The sequence below is a fragment of the Anolis sagrei genome, chromosome 3 (assembly GCF_037176765.1).
Source record: "Anolis sagrei isolate rAnoSag1 chromosome 3, rAnoSag1.mat, whole genome shotgun sequence".
NCBI classification, from domain to species: domain Eukaryota; kingdom Metazoa; phylum Chordata; class Lepidosauria; order Squamata; family Dactyloidae; genus Anolis; species Anolis sagrei.
In genome coordinates this window covers 19,208,037-19,233,687 of record NC_090023.1, presented here as the reverse complement: position 1 = coordinate 19,233,687, position 25,651 = coordinate 19,208,037, and the positions used below count along the sequence as shown (strand labels likewise).

Sequence of the window (25,651 nt, the reverse complement as noted above, 5' to 3'; positions counted from 1 at the left end):
GCCGGCGAGGTGTCGTATCACCCCAATTCTACAACAGCTGCACTGGGTACCGATTGAGTACCGGATTACTTTCAAGGTGCTGGTACTAACCTTTAAGGCCTTATACGATCTGGGGCCGGTGTACCTGAGGGCCCGCTTATCCCCCTACCAACCCCAGAAATTACTTCGGTCCGAAGATCAAAATTTGCTTGAAGTCCCCAACATCCAGACTTACCATCTGTCCTCTACTAGGCAGAGAGCCTTCTCGATTGTGACCCTTATTTATGGAATGCCTTGCCAGTTGAAACCCGAACCATCCGAGAGCTACTTGCTTTTCGGAAAGCCTGTAAAACGTTTCTCTTCCGACAAGCTTTCGATGGGTGAATAACTCGGGAATATGTCTGTTCTTGTTTTATTGTATTTTAAAGTTGGTTGCATTGTTTTAATATACTGCTGTAAACCGCTCTGAGCCAAATTGGGAGTAGTCAAATAAAATAAATAAAAATAAATAAAAATATTTGGGTCGGCTTACACTTGAGTATATACGGTAGTTAAATAGTTGCTATTCCTAAATGTCAATTTGTCCCTGTTCAGACTTCAGGAAATCAGCTCTTCTTCCAGTCTTGTTGGATAACAATGTGTTCTTTCCCCATTTCTTGTTTTTCAGGTTTCCACACAGAAATCCATCAATCACAGAAGGGAACTCTTTCCGCTCGAAGTTTGTATCGTGCAGAACCCCATTTTAGATTGAGTTTGGTGTTGACGAAAAGCCTGTAGGAGGAGGAGAATGAGACAACTCAAAGGGAAGCCCAAAAAGGAGACGTCCAAAGACAAAAAGGAGCGGAAGCAGGCGATGCAAGAGGCCCGGCAGCAGGTCACGACGGTGGTGCTCCCCACGTTGGCCGTGGTTGTGCTGTTGATTGTGGTCTTTGTTTACGTGGCAACTCGGCCAAACACAACCGAATGATGTGGCTTTCGGACGCGGTGACGTTGGGCCGTTGCGCTCGCTTGCCTTTTTGCCAGGAGCCAAAAACAGAAAAGGGTTCCCAAGGGGGGAAAGGGAACCCTCTCTCGAATCCCCAGTCGTTATTTCGTTTGCTTTGACTTGGTCCTTGCTCCACAATTATTCTCTTGGAATGTAATACAAGACACATTTGCCTCTGTGGCAAACAAACCGCATCCTTGCGCCCAGCTTATGTGCCTTTTAGACCTCAGCAGTGAGTGATTCTCCCCTTTCTGAACATTTCTCTTGTCATAAAAGTGGATCTTGTTGCTTTCCAAATCTTGTTTCAACTGGCCTTTCACCCTTCCAGTAATCAATCACATTGCTAGTGTTAATAATTCTCATGAATTCTTGTGTGTCGGCTTCAGAACTTCCAAAGAAGTGAAACTTTCCTGCCGCGTTGTGATTATACAAAAGCATTTGAAAATCCTTGACTGAAAAATATATTTATTTTTGGAATAAAGAAGACAACTCTTGCATACAACGTGTTTCATTTTGATTTGCTTCTGTTGTGAAATATGACCTGGTACAGACAGGTTCCTTTCATCTCTATGAGGTTCTGCATTGAGTAATTGAAGATAATATTAAGGTCTTAACCAGATTTTTTTTCTGGCATAATATCTTGCAGGAGCTTAATTTATGATTAAATATGTTTCTTGAATCATTTCAGTTGTTAAATGGCAAAGTGTTCTTCGTGTAGGTAATTTAAAATAATTTTATCCAAGATTTCCAGCCTCATTTCACTTGAGAGGCTCTTTGGTGGGGACGCGGGACAGGGCCTTCTCTGTGGTGGCCCCCCGCCTCTGGAATGCCCTCCCGAAAGATCTCAGACAGGCCCCCACCCTGGCGGTCTTTAGAAAAAACCTGAAAACCTGGCTATTCCAACGTGCCTTCTCAGATTAGGAATCCCCACTACCAAAGCCCAGAAGCACTTTAGTAGAGCCAAGATCACTCTCAACGCACACCGCACTTATATCTTAATCTTATATCCCTCCGACACTTTTTCAGCACTTTTAACCCTGTACCCCACCCAGCCGGCTCAGTTTTTTAAATAACGTCCTGTTGTATTGTTATTGCCTTTGTTTTCTGCTTTAACTGTTTATTTTGCTATGTATTGTATTGTTGTATTGTGTTGTGCTGGGCTTCGGCCTGTTGTAAGCCGCATCGAATCCCTTGGGAGATGCTAGCGGGGTACAAATAAAGTTTAATAATAATAATAATAATAATTTGGAACAAATACTGTATACACTCGAGTATAAGCCGACCCGAATATAAGGCGAAGCACCTAATTTTACCACAAAAATCTGGGAAAACATATTGACTCGAGTATAAGCCGAGGGTGAGAAATGCAGCAGTTACCAGTAAATTTCAAAATAAAAATAGATACCAATAAAGTTAGGTTAATTGAGGCATCAATAGGTTAAATATTTTTGAATATTTACATAAAACTGTAATTTAAGGTAAGACTTTCCAATTCTATGACTTTCCAATTCTTCTTCAATGTAAATGTGCTTACGTATCCTTCCAATAATAATAGAGTAAAATAATAAATGTAAATAATAATAATAATTAATAATAATAATCAAAATAGAGTAAAATAATGGAAATTTAATAACAGTAAGAATAGAGTAAAATAACAAATGTAATAATAATAATAGAGAAAAATAATAATAGAGAAAAATAATAAATGTAATAATAAATAGAGTAACATAAATGTAATAATAACAATAATAATAATAAAGTATAATAATATATCTACGGTAATAATACTAATAAATAGAGTAAAATAGTCACTGTAATAAAATTAATAATAATAATTGAGAAAATAATGTAAATGCAGTAACAATAATAAAAAGAGTAAAATAATAAATGCAATAATAACAATAATAAATAGAGTACAATAATAAATGTAATAAAAATAATAATTATGGAGTAAAATAATATAAACGTAATAATTATAATACTAAATAGAGTAAAATAGTAAATGTAATAATAATAATAATAATAATAATAATAATAATAGGGTGAAATAATAAATAACCTTGGCTCTAGTATAAGCTGAGGGAGGCTTTTTCAGTCTAAAAAAAGGTCTGGAAAACACGGCTTATATTTGAGTATATACGGTAGTTTAAAAAATTAAACCGATGGCATTAAAACTAAAAACTATGCAACTTTGAGTCAGAATGGCAATGCTCAGAATTCTCCAGACAGTCAAGAAAGGTAACTTTTCCAAGTTATGGTATTAGCTAAATACTACAATATGAACCTCATGCCCATGAGAGCAGTATCCATGGTTCCACCTACCTGCATCCAACATAATATGCCCTCTAGGAATTTTTGGTATCCTCCAGGTGATTCTATGATGGGCTTCCTCCAGAAGTTACCAAAGGGTGGCTATGCACTGACTCACTATCCCCAGGACAATTTGGCGTGGCATATCCCAGGTCGGCCCTGGAAAGGTTCCCACAACCACACTCCCAGCCATTGCAGAGGCAGAAGGAGTCTTGACTGTCCTTACTATCCCTCGTGTTCTCCATGTTGTGGTGGTTCATGAAGGTCTACAATGGTCATCAACTTAGTTTTGGGGGTGTTTTGGGGGCTATAACTGTGAGATCATTCTCCTTGAAGACTCTGGAAGTAATAATAGACTTTAAAAAGTAATTTTCCTAAGCTCTGCTTTGTCTTGCTCTCAAGAAATCCAGTTCCTGTGACACTGGTCTGATTGCTTTGAATAGGCAAACACACTAACATATTTCCAATACTGATCTACGTAGCTGTGGTGGTACTAAGAGCCTATTTTAAAAAGTCACCTTCCAAAATAAAATGGTCAAAGGGTATGATGATATGAATGTTATCAGATAGGTAAAGGTAAAAGTTTATCCTGATATTTAGTTGTGTTCAAATTTGGCTGATGCTCATCTCCATTTCTATGTCAAAGTGCCGGCATTGACTATAGACACCTCCAAAGTTATGTGGCCAGCATGACTGCATGGAATGCCGTCATCTTCTCGCCAAAGCAATACATTTTTATCTACTCACATTTGCATGTTTTTGAACTGCAAGGTTGGCAGAAGCTGGGGCTAACAGCAGGAGCTCACCCTTCTCCCCAGATTTGAACCGCCAACCTTTCGGTCAGCAAGTTCAGCATCTTAGCAGTTTAATCCCCTGCTCCACCAAGCAGGGGTCCAAGCCATTATCAGATACATGTTACTTATTTGGAAGGAGTTATATATAAATAACATGTATCTGATAATGGCTTGGGCCACAAATTTTCTAGTGGAGTGACATGCCATATATATATAGAGAGAGAGGGGGGGGGTATAAGTTGACAAACACACACACACACATTTATTTATTTATTTTCGTGCCAGGAGCAACTTGGGAAATTGCAAGTCGCTTCTGGTGTGAGAGAATTTGCCGTCTGCAAGGACGTTGCCACCGGGGACTCCTATATGTGTGGTGTGTGTATGTGTGTATATATATACACACACACAACTTGTGCTGGTACGACTGTACCAGGAGCTCCAATTTCATTTCTTTCTTTTAAATGCCTGCATGCATTCCAAGGTTTCAGGCATTCTGCAAAGGTGACTTCCCTAGGTTTGCAATTATAGGGCCAATGACCCATCAATCATTGTTAAGTTTTGGTTCTGCCCCTTTTCCCAGGGCCCTGGGAGGAGAGGGAGCCATTTTTAGTTCAGTCTTACAGAAGGAAATTAAGTTACAGGACGTGGACCAGCTCCACCTGCAGGAAAGCATTCCCTACAGCTTCAGGGGAAACAGCTTCCGGGGAGAAATAGTCCCAAAGCTTTGGCTGGGAACTTACGGCTTCTCAGCCTTACAGCATTTGGGGGAAACAGTTTTGCAGACCTAAAGAACTCCAGCTGGAAAATCTACAAGCCTTGACTGGTAGGTCTACTCGGGACCCAAGACGTAGTTTGGAACCGGTAGTAGGACCCACATCAGCAAAGCCTAGATAGTAGATTGCCTGGGAGAGGTTAAAAAGAAAAGAAAGAAAAGAAACAGTTCTCAAAGCTAGTTGCCTGTCCCTTGTGGACAAGATAAAGAAAGCCACCAGTCATTTGTATGATTGTTGAAGATTGAAGAAGTATTTGTTAAATTTGTTCAATAATATAAATGACTTTGTTAAACCTTTCAAGCCTCTAAAGACTCTTCCAGAGGAAAATCCTTAGGGCCTCTCTATCAAGGCACCCTGGCTTCCTGCTGGGCACAAAGTGCACGTCCTGTTCAAAAGACAATTATTACAGGCCCAGCGCATGACAGCACACAACTTATATGAGTATATATATATGCATATCACTCCGCTAGAAAACTTGTGGCTTTAAAAAAGCATCTCAACGAAAAGATTTCAAGCAGATACTATGCATAAAATGATGGCAAGAGAAAGGAATGATTTATTACAATTGTGTTAGCAGAAAAATCCCACTGTGTTTCTTCTACCAAAGCCCCTCATGTGTCCTTGCCACCAGAGGTGCTCATTATCCGATACAGCTGTTTTTACATTGATTTCTCCCACTCCTCCCTTTTGCAGAAATCCATTTATAGACCTGATTTTATTAGGAACCAAATTTTCCTGGCATGACTTGCCTTCTTGACTCGAGAGGCTTCGAGGGCCAAGGTGTGAACGGCACCTTTGTAATTTGTTTTATTTTATTCTGAGTGGGCAGAAAACAAAAGGGGAGACGGTTTGCAAAAAAAGGAGTATTTTATTTTCACAATAATGGAAAATACCTGGTTCTTTTCAAACGGGGTGCGTTTTCTTTGTGCTTTTAATCTTGAAGCAATTTGAAGCCGCCAACAGGTTCAAGCGCTCAAAAAAGAACGAAAGCGGCATGCGGTACAGAAATGTCAGAATACTTGACCTCCGAGGTGGATCTTTGTCGATTGAGCAGCCTTCCTCAACTGAACCTTGTTATTTGAAGAGTTTTGCAAAAAGCATTGTGGAAAACGAAACTGTGGGAAGCATTTTTTTCTGGGTGGTGGAGATAAGGAGCAAATGTGTTTGGGAAATGGACTCAGAAGTTTCACTTTAGAGAAATTGGCATCCAAGTTCTGGCATTAGAGTATTTCAATAGTACATGACTTAAGCACTGCTGTGAATTATTTTTAAAAAGAGGGTGAATAAATGCTGCTCTGACTTACTTTAAGAGAGAAAATAAAGCTACTAATCGTAGGATTCATAGGTTTAATATCGGAATGACCCAAGAAAAAAGTATAACATGGCTAGAAATGCAAACATCATGTACTTTGCTATGTTATTCCTTGACTCTCAAGCATTGCCCCATGCTTTCAATCTACTATGTACAGCTTTGATATTTTTTTTAACTGGTTTATTTATTTATTTTATTTATTTATTTCTTGCATTTGTTAACCGCCGCTCTCAGCCCTAGGGCGACTCGCGGCGGTGTACAGTACAAAAAGACACTTTACAAAGAAATCAGAACAACAACTAACATCACTAATACATAACATCTAACTTACACTAAAACATCCGCTCCGTCATATTATGGAATCATAGTCAATCTCGTAGTCATAGTTCGTTCCGGTTGTCAATACCATTAACATAGCACTTAGTTGAAAGCCTGCTCGAAGAGCCAAGTCTTCAGGCCTTTACGAAAGGCCATGAGGGAGGGGGCCTGTCTGACGTCAGCAGGGAGGGAGTTCCACAGCCGGGGGGCCACCACTGAGAAGGCCCTCTCTCGTCCCCGCCAGGCGTGCCTGTGAGGCAGGCGGGATCGAGAGAAGGGCCTCCCCAGACGATCTCAAGGTCCTCGTGGGCTCGTAGGCCGAGATGCGGTCCACAAGGTATTTTGGGCCGGAACCGTTTAGGGCTTTGTAGGATAACACCAGCACCTTAAATTGGGCCCGGTAGCAAATGGTTGCTTGAGAGTCCTGGTTGCTTTAGTTCCCATTAACTGGGAGTCTACTCTAAATTCCAAACAGGATAATATATTCTGTGTGTGACTACATGGCAAGCTGTGAGCAACCCTAGTTGGTATTTAATGCATAATGGTTCATGATGTCTCCAAGGGTCCTATCATGGGTCTCAGGTTGTAGGTCAGAAACCTCAGGGCTTGGGACAATCCTGAATTAGCAACCCCAATAATAATAATAATAATAATAATAATAATAATAATAATAATGGCACAACAAAGCATTTCATGCGCAGTTCCTTGACAAAATTGAAGGAAAAGTCGATAAGGAGGAGATCTGGTTATGGCTCACGAATGGAACCCTGAAGGAGACAGAAGGCCTGATTCTTGCAGACCAGGGTCAAGCCATCAGAGCAAATGCAATTAAGGCTAGGATCGAAAAATCAACTGATTACCCAAAATGCAGACTGTGCAAGGAAGCTGATTTTTTTTTGTCATGTCAGGAGCGACTTGAGAAACTGCAAGTCGCTTCTGGTGTGAGAGAATTGGCCGTCTGCAAGGACATTGACCAGGGGACACCTGGATGATTTGATGTTTTTAATCATCCTTGTGGGAGGCTTCTCTCATGTCTCATTGAACATATCCTCAGCTGCTGCAAGAAAATCGCACAGACAGACTACAAACAGAGGCACAACTCTGTGGCCCAAATGATTAATTGGAACTTATGTCACAAGTACCACTGCCAGTAGTAAATAACTGGTGAGATCATAAACCTGCAAAGGTAGTAGAGAATGAATACGCAAAAATACTGTGGGACTTTTGAATCCAGACTGACAAAGGTTTTGGAACACAATACACCAGACATCACGATTGTGGAAAAGAAAAAAGATTGGATTATTGATGTCACCATACCAGGTGACAGCCAAATTGACGAAAAACAACAGGAAAAACTCAGCCATTATCAAAACCTCAAAACCGAACTGCAAAGGCTCTGACATAAACCTGTACAGGTGGTCCCAGTGGTCATTGGCACACTGGGTGCCATGCCAAAAGACCTCAGCCGGCATTTGGAAACAACAAACATTGACAAAATCACGATCTGTCAACTGCAAAAGGCCACTGGAAAGAGACACAGACGTATTTCCGCTGCTACCTTTTGGTTCCAATTTAGAGTTGGTTGCAGAGACCTTCAATCAGTTAGCATTCTGGAAAAAGTCTGCCGTGGCCAAAAGCTATCCCTTTTCCTGCATATCTAGCAAGCAATTACTCCCAAGGTTTCTTCTTCAAGCACTTTGTGGCGCACAAATAACATGGCTTGACCTGCTTGTCAGGGCAGGTTGCCTGTCTGAGTTAGTAAAACAGAGCAGCTCCATGTACTCCTGCTCCCCAAACATAGCCATTAATCCACAGCCTGGAGGAGCATAAATATATTAATCGCAAACGAATTAAAGTTGATTACAGGGGCACTTCGTTGCTGGTTTACAGTGTTCAAATATGCATCCCCCAACCAAGAACAGCTCTACTGGTTTTGCTTTAATGCAATCCTATGAGTCAAAGAGACCAGAGGTTAACACTTCTGATATAAAGTTTGCAATGCAGTCTTGTGCATGTTTACTCAGAAATAAATCCCACTAAGGAAGTAAAGGAAGTACTGTAGCCTTTCCATAGACCAAGAGTGGCCAAAAGGGAATCTGACGGCTTCATATAGCCATCCAGGGTTGTTTCTGTTCCATGCTCCAAACTGCCCACTAGGGGCAGTGTGGGGTATTTCCATCACGGATCAATGGGAGGCACCAATTAAAAAAACGTGCCATTGCGCCTGGGGGCTATAACTCTTAGTGAAAGAGGCATGGACGTGACATCCTCCCCCCCCCCCCAGGGGATTGCTTCTTGCCCTTCTTTAGGAAAACTGGAACTCCCAAAGACCAAGACACTGTAGATAACTCAAAATAGGTTTAATTGTTCACAAAGAGTTATCCCTTTAAGACAATAAGCTGGAAGTTTCAAAGGGATAAAGGAAAATATACATTACAGTCTCTGGTTATCTTGGGTCCAAGGAGTTTTGCAGCTGAGAAGCTTTTCCAGGTCCTTCTTTCTCAATGGCTGTGAATATCGGAATAATCACAACTCCAATTCCAATGGCCTATATTTTGAAGGCACAAAGCCTTCCTTTGGTGCCAAAGAACTGGTTTGAAGGTGCTTGAGACTTCTCAACGTCATCCAGGTTGATCTGAACATGAAGCATAAGTCTCAAGGGTAAGAACCTCAGAATTGGTGCTGAGAGGTAACTTAATCAAGGGCTTCAGAGCCAAGTCTCTCTCTCATGTCCATCTGATAGAAAGTTTGATGGTGGGATGGAAAAGGAAACACTGTCCTGCTCTCTAGGAAGAGGTGGGGTCAAACAATTGAGCAGGAGGAGCAATTCAACTGGTGCAAACAACATTGATTGACAGTTATAAATAACCAATCAATCCAACTATACATTTACAGGGTAAAAAGGCATGATACAATAGCATGATACAAAAGCAGGCATGATACAATAGTTCAAATCCTGCAACCTACAGTTCTACATATAGGTGGCGCAACCCACGCCATCACAAACATCAAAGTGATTCCTGCCCACCTCCTGTTGTCAAAAAGGCTTCCAAATAGGCTAACAATGTCCACATGCATCTTAGAGGGTGTTTGGAGGCAATGCACCTCTCCTAGCCTCCCACAGTTCTCCACCTCTGTTATAACCCAAGTACAGTAGACTCTCTGTTAACTGGAACTCACACAATTGGCATTCTCAAGTCACTGGCAAAACAAACAAATAAACAAACAAAGAATAATAATTAATAATAATAATATACTTTATGTTTGTTGTTGCTTATTCGTTCAGTTGCTTCTGACTCTTTGTGACCCCGTGGACCATCCCACACCAGAGTTCCCTGTTGGCCATGGCCACCACCAGCTCCTTCAAGGGCAAGCCAGTCACTTCAAGGATACCATCCATCCATCTTGCCCTTGGTCGGACCCTCTTCCTTTTTCCTTCCATTTTCCCCAGCATCATTGTCTTCTCCAAGCTTTCCTGTCTTCTCATTATGTGACCAAAGTACTTCATCTTTGCCTCTAATATCCTTCCCTCTAATGAGCAATTGGACTTTATTTCCTGGAGTATGGACTGATTGGATCTTCTGGCGGTCCAAGGCACTCTGAATTTTCCTCCATCCCCACAGTTCCAAAGCGTCTATCTTCTTTTGCTCAGCCTTCTTTATGGTCCAGCTCTCACATCCATAGGTTACTTCCGGAAATACCATTGGTTTAACTATGCGGACCTTCATTCCCAGTGTGACTATTTATATTCTGTCCCAATCCTCTAGCATTTACAGCAGACATAGGCAAACATTCGATGCCTTACAATCACATACAATGAGACACACAAACACAGACAAAGCAAAGGCTTCTCCTTTCATTTCCGGCTCATCTCTGGCTCTGGGGGAAGTGTCCTTCTCCATTTTCAAGCCAAGGAGCCTGCGTTGTCACCTCCTGGTCATGTGGCTGGCAAGATTGCTTGGAAAATCTCTTTACCTTTTCCCACCGAAGTGGTACCTATTTATCTACTAACATTTGCATGTTTTCGAACTGCAGGTTTGTCAGGAGCTAGGGCTAACAGTGGGAGCTCACCCCATTCTGCAGATTCAAACTGCTAACCTTCAGGTCAGTAGTTCAGAAGCACAAGAGTGTAACCCATTGCACCACCACGTTCCCTATAATAATAATACTTTATTATTATAAATAATACTTTAAAGAAAAAATCATAAAACCTATGTTACATTAAGTTTGTCATTATTGGTCCTAATTTGCTTTTTATTATTGTGTTTCCATGTCAATATCATGTCACTACAGAGGCTATGATATGGCATAGCATAGGGTATATTTTTAGGCTTATTTTTAGTAGCAACTCTCCATCAAGATTTCTCCCCCTCCTTTCCTCTGCTGCCTGTTTAGTTAACAGTGAAAGTTACTTTTGCATTTTGATTGCATTTTGAATGCATTTGTAGCAGTTGAAATAAGCTGAAGACTGAAAGGTAAGGGGATGAGAGAGAGAAACTGAAACACTTTAAAAGCAGATGAAACAATGGGATGCCAAGCTGGGATAATTGGGGGGAGTATGAGAAAAAAAGTGTGATACAAATTATCATCATCATCATCATCATCATCAGGTTGCTTCTGGTGTGAGAGAATCAGCCATCTACAAAGACCTTACCCAGGGGACACCCAGATGTGTTGCAATCCTGTGGGGAGGCTTTTCTCATGTCCCCCACTGGAGCATTGCAGCACACCCAAATACCTGGGGGAGTTACCCTGAACCGTGCTCTAACCTACAAGAAGCACCATGCTAAAACAGTGGATGTGGCTCTTAATGAGACATGCCACATCACAGGATGTCTACGCCCTACACCACTGGAGAAATTATACTGTTTAGCCGGTATTGCACCACTTGCAGGGAAGTAGCAGCCAATAATGAAAGGATCAAGGTAGTGACATCTCCGGCCCATCCTCTGTTTGGATATCAGTCAGCATGCCAATGCATTAAATCAAGAAATAGCTTTCTAAGATCTACAGAGGTACTTGCAGGAACACCTCAGCAAGCAAGAGTCCAAAAGTGGCAGGCTAAAACCCGGAATCTCAAGCCACGGCTGATACCAAATAAGAGACTCTCTCCTGGACACACAGAAGACGGGGCAACTTGGAGGGTGCTGAACAGGCTGGGCTCTGGCACCACAAGATGCAGAGCCAACCTTAAAAAATAGGGCCACAAAGTGCACAACATTTGAGTGTGGAGAAGAGCAAATGACAGACAACCTATTACAATGCAGTCTGAGCCCTGCCACATGCACAATGGAGGACCTTCTTATAGCAACATCAAAGGCACTCGAAGTTAACAGCTACTGGTCAAAGGACATTTAATATAATACCAAGTTTTCAAACTTTGTGTTTTTGTTGTTGTTGTTTTTGTTTGCTTTTTAAATACATTACAACTGCACCCTTGGTTCGCTCCTGATATGATAAATAAATAAATCATCTTCCAATGTAGAGGCCAGGAACTGGACTGAAAATTTTCGACATATAGAACACTACTCTACCACTGAGCCAGGGCTTTCTCCCTGTATTTTTGAAAAATTTGTACTTCACAATTTTGCTACAAGTTCCTTGTGAACAGTAGGGAAAGTTTCAGCTCTGCTTTGTTTTGTATGAAATGAACTTCTGTAATGAGGACATCAAAGAGGCATGCACAGGAAGATTCTGGGAGGTAATTAGAGACCCCTGGAGAGGAAAAGACAAATCCAAAGAAAAGAAAATGAATGAGTATTTGAACGTTGTCGAGCCACAAATCTTCATAAGAAACCGTGATCCACTTGGGAGTTTTCAGAGAACTAGCACAGAAACAGAGGGACACTTTTAGTCAATTATGGAAGAACCCAAGAGGTGGATTTAAGATGAATCTCATTAGAGACCAACGTTAAAGGAAGGGCAGCTGAGAAAGAAAAGGGAGTGGAAAGAGAACATCACGATATTTCAAGAAGACAAGCTCATGTCACGAGGAGGGCAACCAGAATGGTCAAAGGTCTGAAAGCCAGGTCCTATGAGGAATGTCTTAGGGAACCATGTATGTTTAGTTGGGAGAAGATTGAGTGGTGACATGCTTGCATGTATACACTTTCAAATTGACTGTTGATTACGTGTCCAGAGGAGGCCTACTAAAATGATCAAGAGTCTGGAGAACAAGCCCTATGAGGAGCGGCTTAAGGAGCTGGGCATGTTTAGCCTGAAGAAGAGAAGGCTGAGAGGAGATATGATAGCCATGTATAAATATGTGAGAGGAAGTCACAGGGAGGAGGGAGCAAGCTTATTTTCTGCTTCCCTGGAGACTAGGACGTGGAACAATGGCTTCAAACTACAAGAAAGGAGATTCCATCTGAACATGAGGAAGAACTTCCTGACTGTGAGAGCTGTTCAGCAGTGGAACTCTCTGCCCCGGAGTATGGTGGAGGCTCCTTCTTTGGAAGCTTTTAAACAGAGGCTGGATGGCGATCTATCAGGGGTGATTTAAATGCAATATTCCTGCTTCTTGGCAGGGGGTTAGACTGGATGGCCCATGAGGTCTCTTTCAACTCTTTGAATCTATGATTCTAATGACAACCTCAAGAATTGCCAGCTCCTTCCTCTGTAATATAGCCTACAGAACCTATTTGTTGCCAAGGTCTAGTGCCTTTATGGTACTGAGCTCCTTTCATATATCCAAAAGGCATCAGATTCCATCTGGCCTTGGAGGGTAAGTAGTCCACCCTGGTTAATACTTGGATGGGTAAACATTAATGTGGGCTAAATTTCAGAGGAAGAAATACTTCTAAGCATTCCTTGCCCCAAAACCTCCTATGAAATTCATGAGGTCACCATAAGTTGATTGGTGATTTGGAGGCACACACACACATTTGAGTGATCTTGTTTCTCTTTTTCCAGAGACTAGAGCACAAATTAGTGAATTAAAATTATAGGAAAAAAGATCTCCAATACTAAGAACTTCTTGATTGTGAGAGTTGTCCAAGAGTAGAATTGACAGTGTCCCAAAGTGGTGAACTCTCCTTCTTTGTGTTGGAAATGGCAACTTTCTGAAGTCTCCACTAGTTGGGTTGTTGTAGGTTTTTCGGGCTGTATGGCTATGTTCTAGAAGTATTCTCTCCTGATGTTTTGCCTGCATCTATGGCAAGCATCCTCAGAGGTTGTGAGGTCTACTAGTTGTTTGTTGTGGGAGGGGCTGCAGACCATGTGATCAGACTGGACATGTTCAGGACCAAGACTCCATTTTTAGATGTGTGTTTGAGAAGCCATGTAGAGAAGTGTGTGTTTGCATCTGAAGCTGTATGTACAGTTATACAATCTAGACTTCAGTGTTTGCTTAAAGGCTCCATTGGACAATGGGCTGTTGTTTCTAAGGAAGATGCCCTGTGTTACCTACACAGAAAAACTACTACAAAATCCTATTGTAACTGGATTCACAAGCACAGTGTCTGTATGCTGTATACATGAAATTTTGTGAGTAAACTTCATGTATACTGATACTTTTAAAGAAGACTGTTTATTTTGTCTCTTGAGAGCATGATTTAAAGGCAAATATATTTTAAGGGAGAGTAGATGTTTTGGGGCAACTAAAGAAATATGTGTTTTGGGCATTGGCATGTCTTTGTTCCTGACAGTTCAAAGACATACCTAGGTACATCAGTTGAACAGCTGAGAGACCTAGTTGCCTCGTATGAATGCCGGTGTGACCACCACTTTTCAAAAGGTTGTGACTTCTAACAAGCTCATGCCTTTCCTTGACCAGTGATTTTCCAAAAAGATTATGAATCCCATTTCCAAAATGGTTATGGAGATTCACATTTTCCTAAAGGTTATGGCATCATTTTGCTAAAACTTTGGAGGTTTTAAAATAATGAATGGATGGCTATCTCCCAATTGTCTAGTTGTCTTGTATGACCCTTGCAGTCCTTTCCAGCAGTATAATTCTGTGTTCGATTACTAAACTTTTGAAGAGGACCCATATATCTGTAAGTTTGTCTTAATGTATTGGCGAAGGCTTTCATGGCTGGAATCACTGGGTTGTTGTAGGTTTTTCCGGGCTATATGGCCATGTTCTAGAGGCATTTTCTCCTGACCTTTCGCCTGCATCTATGGCAAGCATCCTCAGAGGTAGTGAGGTTGTAGTGAGTGAGGTTGTAAAACACTTTCTGTGTTTTACAATTGGTCTTGTTTGGTGGTTGTTGTTATTGCCACTTACGCTCTCTATATTGTTTATTTTCCTTTCTCCCCAAATAAGGGCAGATTGGGCTTGCAACAAAATCATCTTAATCATCTTGAGGTGGTACCTCTCTTTTAGTAATGCCTGATGGGTGGTTTCAGGTTTTGTCGTGTTTTGCCTTAGCAAAGGTCAGAAGCAGCAACGGGTAACTTGGAATAGGTTGCATTTTTGACAGCTCTTAGCGACTCCCTTGAGAAAATGATTTGTGGGCCAGTGATATATAGAAATAATAACCGAGAGATAAAAATAATGAGCACCCGCAGGAGAGAGTTTTTACTGTCAAGGAGAGATGTCCGCCGGAAGGGACATGACCCACCTTCAGTAGGCACCTGAAGGTAACTATGAACATTTCAGAAAGAGTTACTGCATTATTCAAAAAGTATTCTAAAGATTGGTAGGCAAAGACTGATAACCTGGAGCTGATGCTGATGCGCAGTATGAAAAAAGAGACGTGAAGAAGGAGGCAATATGAATAGGCTGGAAATATTTATTGGTTATACTTAAGTTATATATCACTCTTCCTCCAAGGAATTCAGAGCAACATGCAGAGGTTTTGCTTAGTGGTGCCTTCAGTGTTGTCTTGCACCTTCCCCACCTCCTCTTCCCTCCTTTTTGTTCTCTCCTTCTATCTCTTCCTTCTCCACCTCTCTCCTTCTCCTCCTTCCTTTCTCTTCTTTCCTGCCTTTTTCCTTCCTTTCCTTCCTCTTCTTCCTTTCCTCCCTCTCTTTCTTCCTCTGCCTCCAATCCCCTCCTCCTTTCCTCATCTTCTACCCATTTTCCTCCCTCCGCCTCTTTCTCCTCTTCCACATTTTCTCTTGCTCCCACTTTCTTTCAGAATGCACTGGAGTAAATCCTCAGTCCCATGTATGCATATTAACAACTGGATACAGTGACCCTCTAGTGATATATTTTGTCTTCCTCCCCATTGTCTTCCAGAATGCTCTGGAGTAAATCCTCAGCTCCATTTGTGCATTTTAACAACTGGATACAGTGATTCTGGATACAGAGATAAGGAAAGCTGAGCAAAGGAAGATCTCAATAAAATAGTTAAGAGTAGAGACATCACACTAGCAACAAAAATCCACATAGTTAAAGCAATAGTATTCCCCATAGTAACCTATGGATGCGAGAGCTGGACCATGAGGAAGGCTGTGCGAAGGAAGATAGACGCTTTTGAACTGTGGTGTTGGAGAAAAATTCTGAGAGTGCCTTGGACCACAAGAAGATCCAACCAGTCCATACTCCAACTGCTCACTGGAGGAAAGGATATTAGAGGCAAAGATGAAGTGCTTTGGCCACATCATGAGAAGACAGGAAAGCTTGGAGAAGACAATGATGCTGGGGGAAATGGAAGGAAAAAGGAAGAGGGGCCGACCAAGGGCAAGATGGATGGATGGTATCCTTGAAGTGACAGGCTTGACATTGAAGGAGCTGGGGTGGCAATGGCCAACAGGGAGCTCTGGTGTGGGCTGGTCCATGAGGTCACAAAGAGTCGGAAGCGACTAAATGACTAAACAACAACAGTGATTCTGCTGCAAATCCACCCATGTCATGTAGACATTCCCCAGCTAATCCACTTAATTTCAGCTGTACAGACATGGTCCAAGAGACCCAGACTCGTCCTGCTCTTTTTGGCTTTTGGCCTCTCCGTAGGTCAACATTGCAGGGTCCCTCCTCCATGAGCTTGGCAAGGAATCAGACCATTCCAAGCTTTCAACAGCATCCTCCAGGTCTGCAGGCAGGTTTCGTTCTGCCAACATTAATTAGATTTTTAGAAAGACTCATTGTTCCAGCCAAGTTCTGATAAGGTAAACTGGCACTGAAGTGTGAGCGAGATGAAGATAACTTGGCATCTTTTCTGTTTCCATGTTTCCAAGTGATGGGAACTTCCCTGACAGTTTTAATAGGTTGTAGGAGGAAACACTACAGACTTGTTTCATACTATCTGCCTGTCTTCAGATGTGTGGGTTGAAGAGGAAAACAAAGTAGCCGGTTCAGGTATAAGCAGAGCAGGTCTAGCCCCAAAATCACACTCACAAAAGGGTTGATGCAGTCCAACCACCATGTAACCCCGTGGACACAGATTTATGCCTTGTAACTCTGATGTAAAATTTTAATTACAAAGGTGCATCTACACCAGGCACGGGCAAACTTTATAACCTGGGGGCTGCATGGCAGGCCAGGAAGGAAGGGGTTTTCCCCAAGTCTCCTCCCTGCCCCTTCCTCCCCATTCTCCTCTCTTTCGGAGGCAAAAAGTGACAAATATGGGAAATGTTTGGATCCCAAAAGGGTTAGCCTTGGCCAAGATGAGATGATGGATGGGAGAGGAAAAAGTGCATCCATGAGACCCCGGATTGCTTTCTCCTGATATATAATTCTAGAATGCTAGAGTTGGAAGAGACCCCCAAGGGCCATCCAGTTGAACCCCCTGACATGCAGAAAGGCATAATCAAAGCACTCCCAATAGACAACCTCCAGAGGAAGAGACTCCACCACACTCTTAGGCAGCCTATGCCACGCTCCAGGAAGTTCTTCCTAATCTGTTCAGTCAAATCTCTTTCCCTGCCATTTGAACCCATTGCTCCCTTGTGCCCTGGTCTCTAGTGCAGCGGAAAGTGAGTTTTCCCCCTCCTCCTCTCAATGGGACACCCTTTTAAATCTTGAAAGATGGTTCTCATGTTCCTTCTCTACCTTCTCTTCTCCCAGCTAGAAATCCCTTAAGAGGTAAGGAGGAAGGAAAAAGAGAAGGGAGGGAGGGATGAAGAGAAGGATGGAAAGGAAGGGAGAAAGTGAGAAGGGAAGACAAAAGGGAAGGAAGGAAGGAAGGAAGGAAGGAGAAAGAAAGGGAAGGAGAGAGGAAACAGATTAGAAAGGAAGAACAAAAGGGTGGAAGGGAAGGATGGAAGGAGAAAGAGGAATGTAAGGAAGGGAGGGAGAGAGGGAAGAAGGAAGAAAAGAGAGAAGGAAGGATAGGGCGGTGAGAGAGAGGAGGGCCTGAGAAAAGAGTCCAAGGGGCCGCATCTGACCCCCGGGCCTGGGTTTGCCCATACCTGATCTACACCATAGAGTTAATGCAGTTTGACACCACTTTAATTGCTATATTTTAATGATTTAGAACCATGGGAGTTGTAGCATTACAAGGTCTTCAGCCTTCTCTGCTGGTGCCTCACCAAACTACAACTTCCATGAAATATAGATGTAGATCCACAATGATCGCACATATATCTAGGACCTTTCTCAACTTTTTTTTGTCGTATCCACAACTGTAGGATGTTGTTGTTGTTTGTGAGCACTGCACGTGTTAAACAAGGGTATGATATATGGACATCTGCTATGCATTTTTAGTTTTCAAGTTTTCATATTTAATTTCCAGATTTGTTTTTAGACCTCTTTCATACACAGCAATCCTAATTTATGTCGAAATGAATTCCTCAGCCAAACTACGTAGAAAATCTCACATTAACAAAGACGTCTTTGCATAAGGGCAAATCTTTTTTTCTTTTTTATACAAACAGTAGCTGGTGATTGGCGCTGGGAGTGTCACTACATTTTAACTTTCTTTCTTTCTTTTTTTCAGGCTCATCTGTGTCGGTTTTGCTTGAAACGGGCGTATTTCTTTAGGGTGTTCTCTGACTGCGTTTGGAGTTCTTCAATGTGGGAGTTTAAAACCAGTTCAAAGTCTCTGGCACGTTTCTCTTCCTCTTGCCGGAACTTCTCGGTTACGGTTGCAGGAAGCGGGGTCTCTGGGGAAGGCTGAACGACATACAAAGAATCGACACAATTAGGGCAGGTATAATTAGCGTGCTTTTCTTATTACTTACTGTACTGACAACATACTTCTCTGTTATTTATGCCTGCAATCCGTTCTGCAGCATTAGCCATCCAATTGAATTACATCCCAAAGTCTGCCTTAGGTTTTATTAGTATGGCTGCTCTTGACTTTCAAGAAACAACAGGGCAAATTCATAACATTATGCCCTTAATAAAGAAACTGCTGGTACATTGGGTTCAAAATTATGGAAGCGTGGTGTCATTCATAAACTTACTTTTTTGAAGAAGTGGTAATGTGATTTTTAGTTCGGAAAACAACATTTGCTACACTGCTCTGGGTCTAAGGCCGTCAGATCTCAGGAGATGGGTTTCTGTCCCCAGTCTTTGTGGGTCATCTCCAAGCGGGAGACAAGGGAGTAAATTCTCCAGTTTTGGTGGACTTCACTTCAGGCAAGAGCAAATAGAAGACTTCCAATCTCCAGCTCACTCACTATAGCATCCGCTTGCTACAATTTGCAAGGTTTAGTAGTTTTATTGCTTCAGGAAGGGTTTACTTGCTTCCAGCTAGAAGAAAGAAGTAAGCTCTTGGGTTTGGTTCCAAGACCCCCTCTAGATATTAAAATCTGTGGAAGCTCAAATCTCATTGTATATAATGATGCAGTAAAACAGTACCCTTATATAAAATGGTAAAAGCTGTGGATGGTTGAATCCATGGATACAAAATTCATGGATATGGAGAGCCAACTGTATTAAATGTTATTTATCCCATTGACTCCTGGTTGCGCAGTGGACTAAACCACTGAGCTGCTGAACTTGCTGACCAAAAGGTTGGTGGTTTAAATCTGGGGGGCAGGGTAAGCTCCTGCTGTTAGGCCCAGCTTCTGCCAACCTAGCAGTTTGAAAACATGCAAATGTAAGATCAATAGGTACCGCTTCTGTGGAAGGTAATGGCGCTCCATGCAGTCATGCTGGCCACATGACCTTGGAGGTGTCTACAGACAATGCTGGCTCTTCAGCTTAGAAATGGAGATGAGCAGCACCCCTGAGTTGGACACAACTAGACAATGGCAGGGGAAACCTTTACTTTTTATCCCATTGACTCATAGCATCCTAGAGTTGGAACACACAATCAAAGCACCCCAAGAGATGGCCATCCAGCCTCTGCTTTAAAACTTCTAGAGAAGGGGAACCCACCACACTCCAAGGAAGCATATTCCACTGCTGAACAGCTCTTACTATCAGGAGGTTCTTCCTAATGTTTGGGTGACTCTCTTTTCCTGCAACTTGAATCTGTTGCTCCATGATTTATTCTCCAAAACAGCAGAAAACAAGTTGCTCCCTCCTCAATGTGACATTTTTTATATATATTTAAATATGCCTATCATGTCCTCCCCTCTCAGCCTTCTTTTCTCCAAGCTAAACATATTCTGCTCCCTTATTTGTTCCTTGTGGTCTTGGCCTCTAAACCTTTGATCATTTTGTCTTCTTCTCAGGACACATTCTAGTTTGTTAGTGTCCTTCTTGATTTGTGGTGTCTAGAATAACACACAATATTCCAGATGAGGTCTGACCAAAGCAGATGAACCGGGGGGGGGGGGGGGGGGGAAGGATATGACTTCCTTCAATCCCACCATTATATTCCTATGATACAACCCAGAATCGCATTGGCTCTTTTCGCATCATCATGACACTGTTTATTCATGTTCAGCTTATGGTCTACTAAGAGTTCTAGATCCATTTCCCATCTCCCTGTGTAGGAGAGTAGGAACAATCCAACTTATTCCTTTTTTATCTGTGAACAAACTCTTCAGCTAAGATTTCTGTCTTAGTTTCCAAACAGGAATGTATTTTCTCTGTGCATACTTAAATGATAGACTGTGAGCAATTGTGGTTGGTGACTGAAGCAGAATACTTTCTGACAGCCCCCAGTTAGATTTTAGGGTGGAAACCTCATGGCTTAGGTTCATCCTGAACTGGCAACTTTATTAGGGTTGCATTTTGGGAGAAACTCTAGTCTCCAGGTATTCCATTAAGCCTTACTGGCCAAGGATTAGGGATTATAAGATTTGAAGTACAAAACACTTGTAGGACATTGGTCTAGATATCTTGGGAAACAGTGATCTAGATCTTCGGTCTGAAGGGCAGCTCCCATTTGCAGGTTTATCAGACCCATGTAATAGTCCACATGAATAGAGGAGCCATTCAAGCAAAGCTGGGTAATGTCAGCGGGTTTTGGAGTCATCTTTTTGTTCCTTGAATCATAGAATGATTGGGTTGGAAGAGACCTTGTGGGCCACCCACTTTAACCCCCTGCCAAGAAACAGGAAAATCGGATTCAAAGCACCCTCGACAGATGGCCATCCAGCCTGTTTAAAAGCCTCCAAAAAAGCCAATGGGATTTTTGCCTGCCTCAATAGGAGCATAGTGTGTAGATCTAGGGAAGTAATGCTACCCCTCTATTCCGCTTTGGTTAGACCACACCTGGAATACAATTCTGGGCACCACAATTCAAGAGAGATATTGACAAGCTGGAATGTGTCCAGAGGAGGGCGACTAAAATGATCAAGGGTCTGCAGAACAAGCCCTATGAGGAACAGCTTAAGGAGCTGGGCATGTTTAGCCTGAAGAAGAGAAGTCTGAGAGGAGATATGATAGCCATGTATAAATATGTGAGAGGAAGCCACAGGGAGGAGGGAGCAAGCTTGTTTTCTGCTTCCATAGAGATTAGGACAAGGAACAATGGCTTCAAACTACAAGAAAGGAGATTCCATCTGAACATGAGGAAGAACTTCCTGACTGTGAGAGCCATTCAGCAGTGGAACTCTCTGCCCCGGAGTGTGGTGGAGGCGCCTTCTTTGGAGGCTTTTAAACAAAGGCTGGATGATCATCTGTCAGGGGTGATTTGAATGCAATATTCCTGCTTCTTGGCAGGGGGTTGGACTGGATGGCCCATGAGGTCTCTTCCAACTCTTTGATTTTATAAGGAGCCTCCACCACACTCCAGAGCAGAGAGTTCCACTGCTGAACAGCTCTGAGACCCAGGAAACCATGTGCAAAAAAGAAAAGAAAGAAAAGAAAAACAAAAGTGGAGGTGGCCAGAAGTCCACTTCTAGTTTTACAACGAGGAGATGTTTCATGTTAATGCAGGGAGACCCTATGCTCTAGAAACTAACTTAATGCTCCAGCAGCATCCCCAGGAATAATAGGACACATAATAAACTTAATTGATTTGTGGACTGCTAGGAAGGTCTTCTAAAATAGTTTGCATATAGACATACTATTTCCTAACTGACTAAACATCTCATTTTTATTTGATGAAATGGCAACAATTGTAAATGGAGCCTTGAGAACACTGAAAGAGGCAAGTAGTAACTAGTGCCTGCATTAGTCCTCTTTTCCTACCTAATCCTTTTTCTTTTGTGTGGTGTCTTTTCAATTATAGGCCTCAAGGCTCTGTTATTACTGATCTTTGTCACTCACGGCCGATCACTTTTGTTAGATGAAGGAGGGGTAAAATGCTTTAAGTAAACAATAAACAATACACAATGACTTCGAGGTACTCTACAAAGGGAGCGGGAAGCATATTTATTGTTTGCTGTTCCATTACTTGGATTGTTTGAAATGTAAAAATGTAGAAATAAAACTTTTACAGAAGTACATTAAGAGGTGACATGGGTTCAGACGTGAACATATTCAAATGCTTCTCAGCATTATGGAAAAGAAATATTCTGAGAATGGGTACATTGTCTATTGCTCTATAAACAACACATTGCTGTTGTTGTCGTAGATCTGTGCCATTCAACCTATGTCTAATGTGAGATGATTGGCATGCCACCCTACCCATGAGCCACAGCTGTGTCTTTCATAGAATCATAGAATCAAAGAGTTGGAAGAGACCTCATGGGTCATCCAGTCCAACCCCCTGCCAAGAAGCAGGAATATTGCATTCACATCACCCCTGACAGATGGCCATCCAGCCTCTGTTTAAAAGCTTCCAAAGAAGGAGCCTCCACCACACTCCGGGGCAGAGAGTTCCACCGCTGAATGGCTCTCACAGTCAGGAAGTTCTTCCTCACGTTCAGATGGAATCTCTTTGTAGTTTGAAGCCATTGTTTCGCGTCCTAGACTTTCTTTCTTTAAAACCTAACATGGACTGACTCAGCGCAGAGAAACATGTTTTAATTGGCACCTGAAAGAGTGTGTAAAACCCACAAACAACTACCAACTACCAAACAGCTCAATGAGTGAATCTACACAGAATTAATGCAGTTTGACACCACTTTGACCGCCATGGCTCATAGGAATTGTACTTTGGTGAAGCACTCTTTGACAGATAAGGTTAAAGACCTTGTAAAACTGCAGCTCCCATGATTCCACAGCATTGAGCCAAGGCAGTTAAAGTTATATCAAACTGCATTAATTCTAGTGTTGACCCAGCCTTAAATGCAAATTGCTATTTGACTTATGCATGTAAAATGAATATCACCTAAAATAACACAGAGAGAGCCTCTTACAGAATCAGACCACACAAAGAAACCAAAAATCCTTACCATCTGACTTGCTTCTGCAACATAGGTATGTTTCAGTAACATATCAGGTTTAGCTTCTTTAGGAAAGTAGGTGCTATGGTGTTCTCGATATGCATTTGGTGGTGATGGAGATCTACCATCGGCGATGGGTTCACGACTTCTACTTCGTCCTTGGAGAGGCAGAGCACAACTACTCTCAGCATTGAAAATATCACCTTGGCCATGCCAGGTAGGATTTTGGGTTCTGCAGTGTTCGTAAGTGGCGGACTGTGCTGTCCATTCATTTTCATTCTCCACAGGCCTAAAAGATCAAAGAAAAGGTTTCAGGTTGGGAGCTACTTGTCAGGGACATATTGTTAACGTGATAAACACTCTGTTACAAAAGGTCTATTTAACTTTAGAGAAATGTTAATATTTATAACCAATGGCAAAGAAAATGCAACTTTGACAGCTCAACTCACATTCCAAACTATTCGTATCCAAACACAAAAATACATAGAATCATAGTTGGAAGAAACCACAAGGGCCATTCAGTCTGTCTGCCATGAAGGAATTAATAATAAAAGTACTCCTGACAGATAATCATCCAGCCTCTGCTTAGAAATCAGGGAAGAAGGCTCCATCACACTTCAAGGCAGGATTTCCCACTGTTGAATAGTTCTTACTTAAGCATAACTATCCAAATGTTTAGGCAGAATCACTTTCCCTGTGGTTTGAGTCCATTGTCTCATGTATAAGTTGCTGGATCAGCAGAAAACAGGCTTCTTCCTTTTGCAATATGTCAGCCTTTTCAATATTTAAGCATAACTATCATGCCCCCTCCCCTCTGCCTTCTTTTCTCCAAGCTAAATATACACAGCTTCTTAGGCTATTCCTCAGACCTTGGTTTCCAAGCCTTTAATCATTTTGGTCACCCTTCTCTAGACATGTTCTAGCTTGTCAATATTTTTCCTGAATTGTGGTATCCTAAAATGGACACAGTTTTCTAGACGAGGTTGGGTCAAAACAGAAAAGAATGATAGATGCTATTACTTCCCCTGATCAAGACACTACATTCTTATTGATGCAGTCTAGAATTGCATTGCATTTTCTAGCAGCTGCATCATACCATTCCATGTAAAGAAAGAAAAGAAACTTCTTGGTATGTTTGCAGTATACGGAGGCAAAGACCAGAAATATTTCTTTCCCCCTTAACCAAAATATATGCCACTATCCTGTCTGTGCTGCTGCTACTGCTGGTTCTTCTTCTTCTTCTTCTTCTTCTTCTTCTTCTTCTTCTTCTTCTTCTTCTTCCCCTCCTCCTCCTCCTCCTCTTCTCCCCCTCCTATTAGGCAATCTCTCGTAGTCTGAATATGATGGTCTTCCAAGTGTAGTGTCTTGGGGTGGATACATAGGAGACTGTGGAGCCCTATTCTTGATCTGCATATTTTTCCACAGTGAGGGCATCGGTTTCCAGGGGAAGGTGGCCCTGGTCAAGATTGGTTTGATGCGCCTTCCACTTTGTGCTTTTCTTCCTTTTGTCCTCCGTTTGTGCCTCTTCGAATTCCACAGCACTGTTGGTCTCCGCTGACCTCCAGTGAGAGTGCTCAAGTGCCAGAGGTTCCCAGTTCTCGAAGTCTATGCCTCTATGCCACAGTTTTTAAGGTTAGCTTTAAGTCCAAGTTTAAATATCTTTTCCTGTCCACCAACATTATGTTTTCCATTCTTGAGTTGGGAGTATAGTAACTGCTTTGGGAGATGGTGATCAGGCGTTCGGGCGACATGGCGAGCCCAGGGGAGTTGATGGCATAGGAGCATCACTTCAATGCTGGTGGTCTATGCTTCTTCCAGCACGCTGACATTTGTCCGCATGTCTTCCCAAGAAATTTGCAGGATTTTTCGGAGGCAACGCTGATGGAATCATTCCAGGAGTTGCATGTGATGTCAGTAGACAGTCCACGTTTCGTAGGTGCATAACAGGGTTGGGAGGACAATAGCTTTATAAACAAGCACCTTGGAACCTCTACGGATGTCCCGATCCTCAGACACTGTCTGCTTTATTTGGAAAAATCCTGTGTGTGCTAGTTGCTTAATGTTAGAATTGTATTAGGTTTTTACTTTCCCACATACATTTGCATTTTGTGACAATAAACTCTACCTTAAAGGTTAAATGTAATAACAGGGGGCAAGGGAAGAACCATTTTTAATCACTTTATCTCCAGTGTTGGGCAGCTAGAAAACCCCAGTAAGTTCACTCTTTCTGTCCCTAGCCCCAGGTGGTGAGAAATAAATGGTCCCTTACAGACAACTGATATTTTATTTAACTATCATGGCTTGTGATTGCTGACAGGCCTATTCCCGATCTGTCAATTAAGTTATCTAGTGGGTTTTTTTTTTAGTGTGACTGAATCATCACTTCTTGTGTCACTGAAATTCATCAATAAACTGTTTGGTATGAAGAAGCACTTTGCCTTGACTGTCTTGAAAATGTTGCAAACCATTTTCACTGAGTAAGAAGCAGCTTTCTGAAAAAGCCAGCTGCAGTGTCAATACTGGATTTTTCTTGGTGGATATGTATTTTAAATTCTAAGCAGCCACAATCTGGAGCGAACACAGGTAAAGGTACTTGCATCCATGTGATTTTGTTTTCCAT

General features: G+C 42.0%; 1 protein-coding gene and 1 long non-coding RNA gene across 2 annotated transcripts in view; one reads left to right on the top strand and one right to left on the bottom strand.

Moving 5' to 3' along the window:
• The window catches only part of LOC137096697 (uncharacterized), a 99,834-nt gene extending 98,368 nt beyond the window's left edge, over positions 1-1,466 (top strand). Inside the window, exon 3 of the long non-coding RNA XR_010909621.1 lies at positions 647-1,466. This is a non-coding gene — a long non-coding RNA (uncharacterized lncRNA). The remainder of the gene's footprint in view (positions 1-646) is intronic.
• A 16,608-nt stretch (positions 1,467-18,074) lies between these two features.
• Positions 18,075-25,651, bottom strand: part of DEUP1 (deuterosome assembly protein 1) — an 83,487-nt gene continuing 75,910 nt past the window's right edge. The window contains exons 12-13 of the mRNA XM_060771112.2: positions 23,041-23,320; positions 18,075-18,472 (exon numbers count right to left, since the gene is read on the bottom strand). Coding sequence (XP_060627095.2) covers positions 18,299-18,472; positions 23,041-23,320 — 454 coding nt within the window. The 3' untranslated portion in view covers positions 18,075-18,298. The remainder of the gene's footprint in view (positions 18,473-23,040; positions 23,321-25,651) is intronic.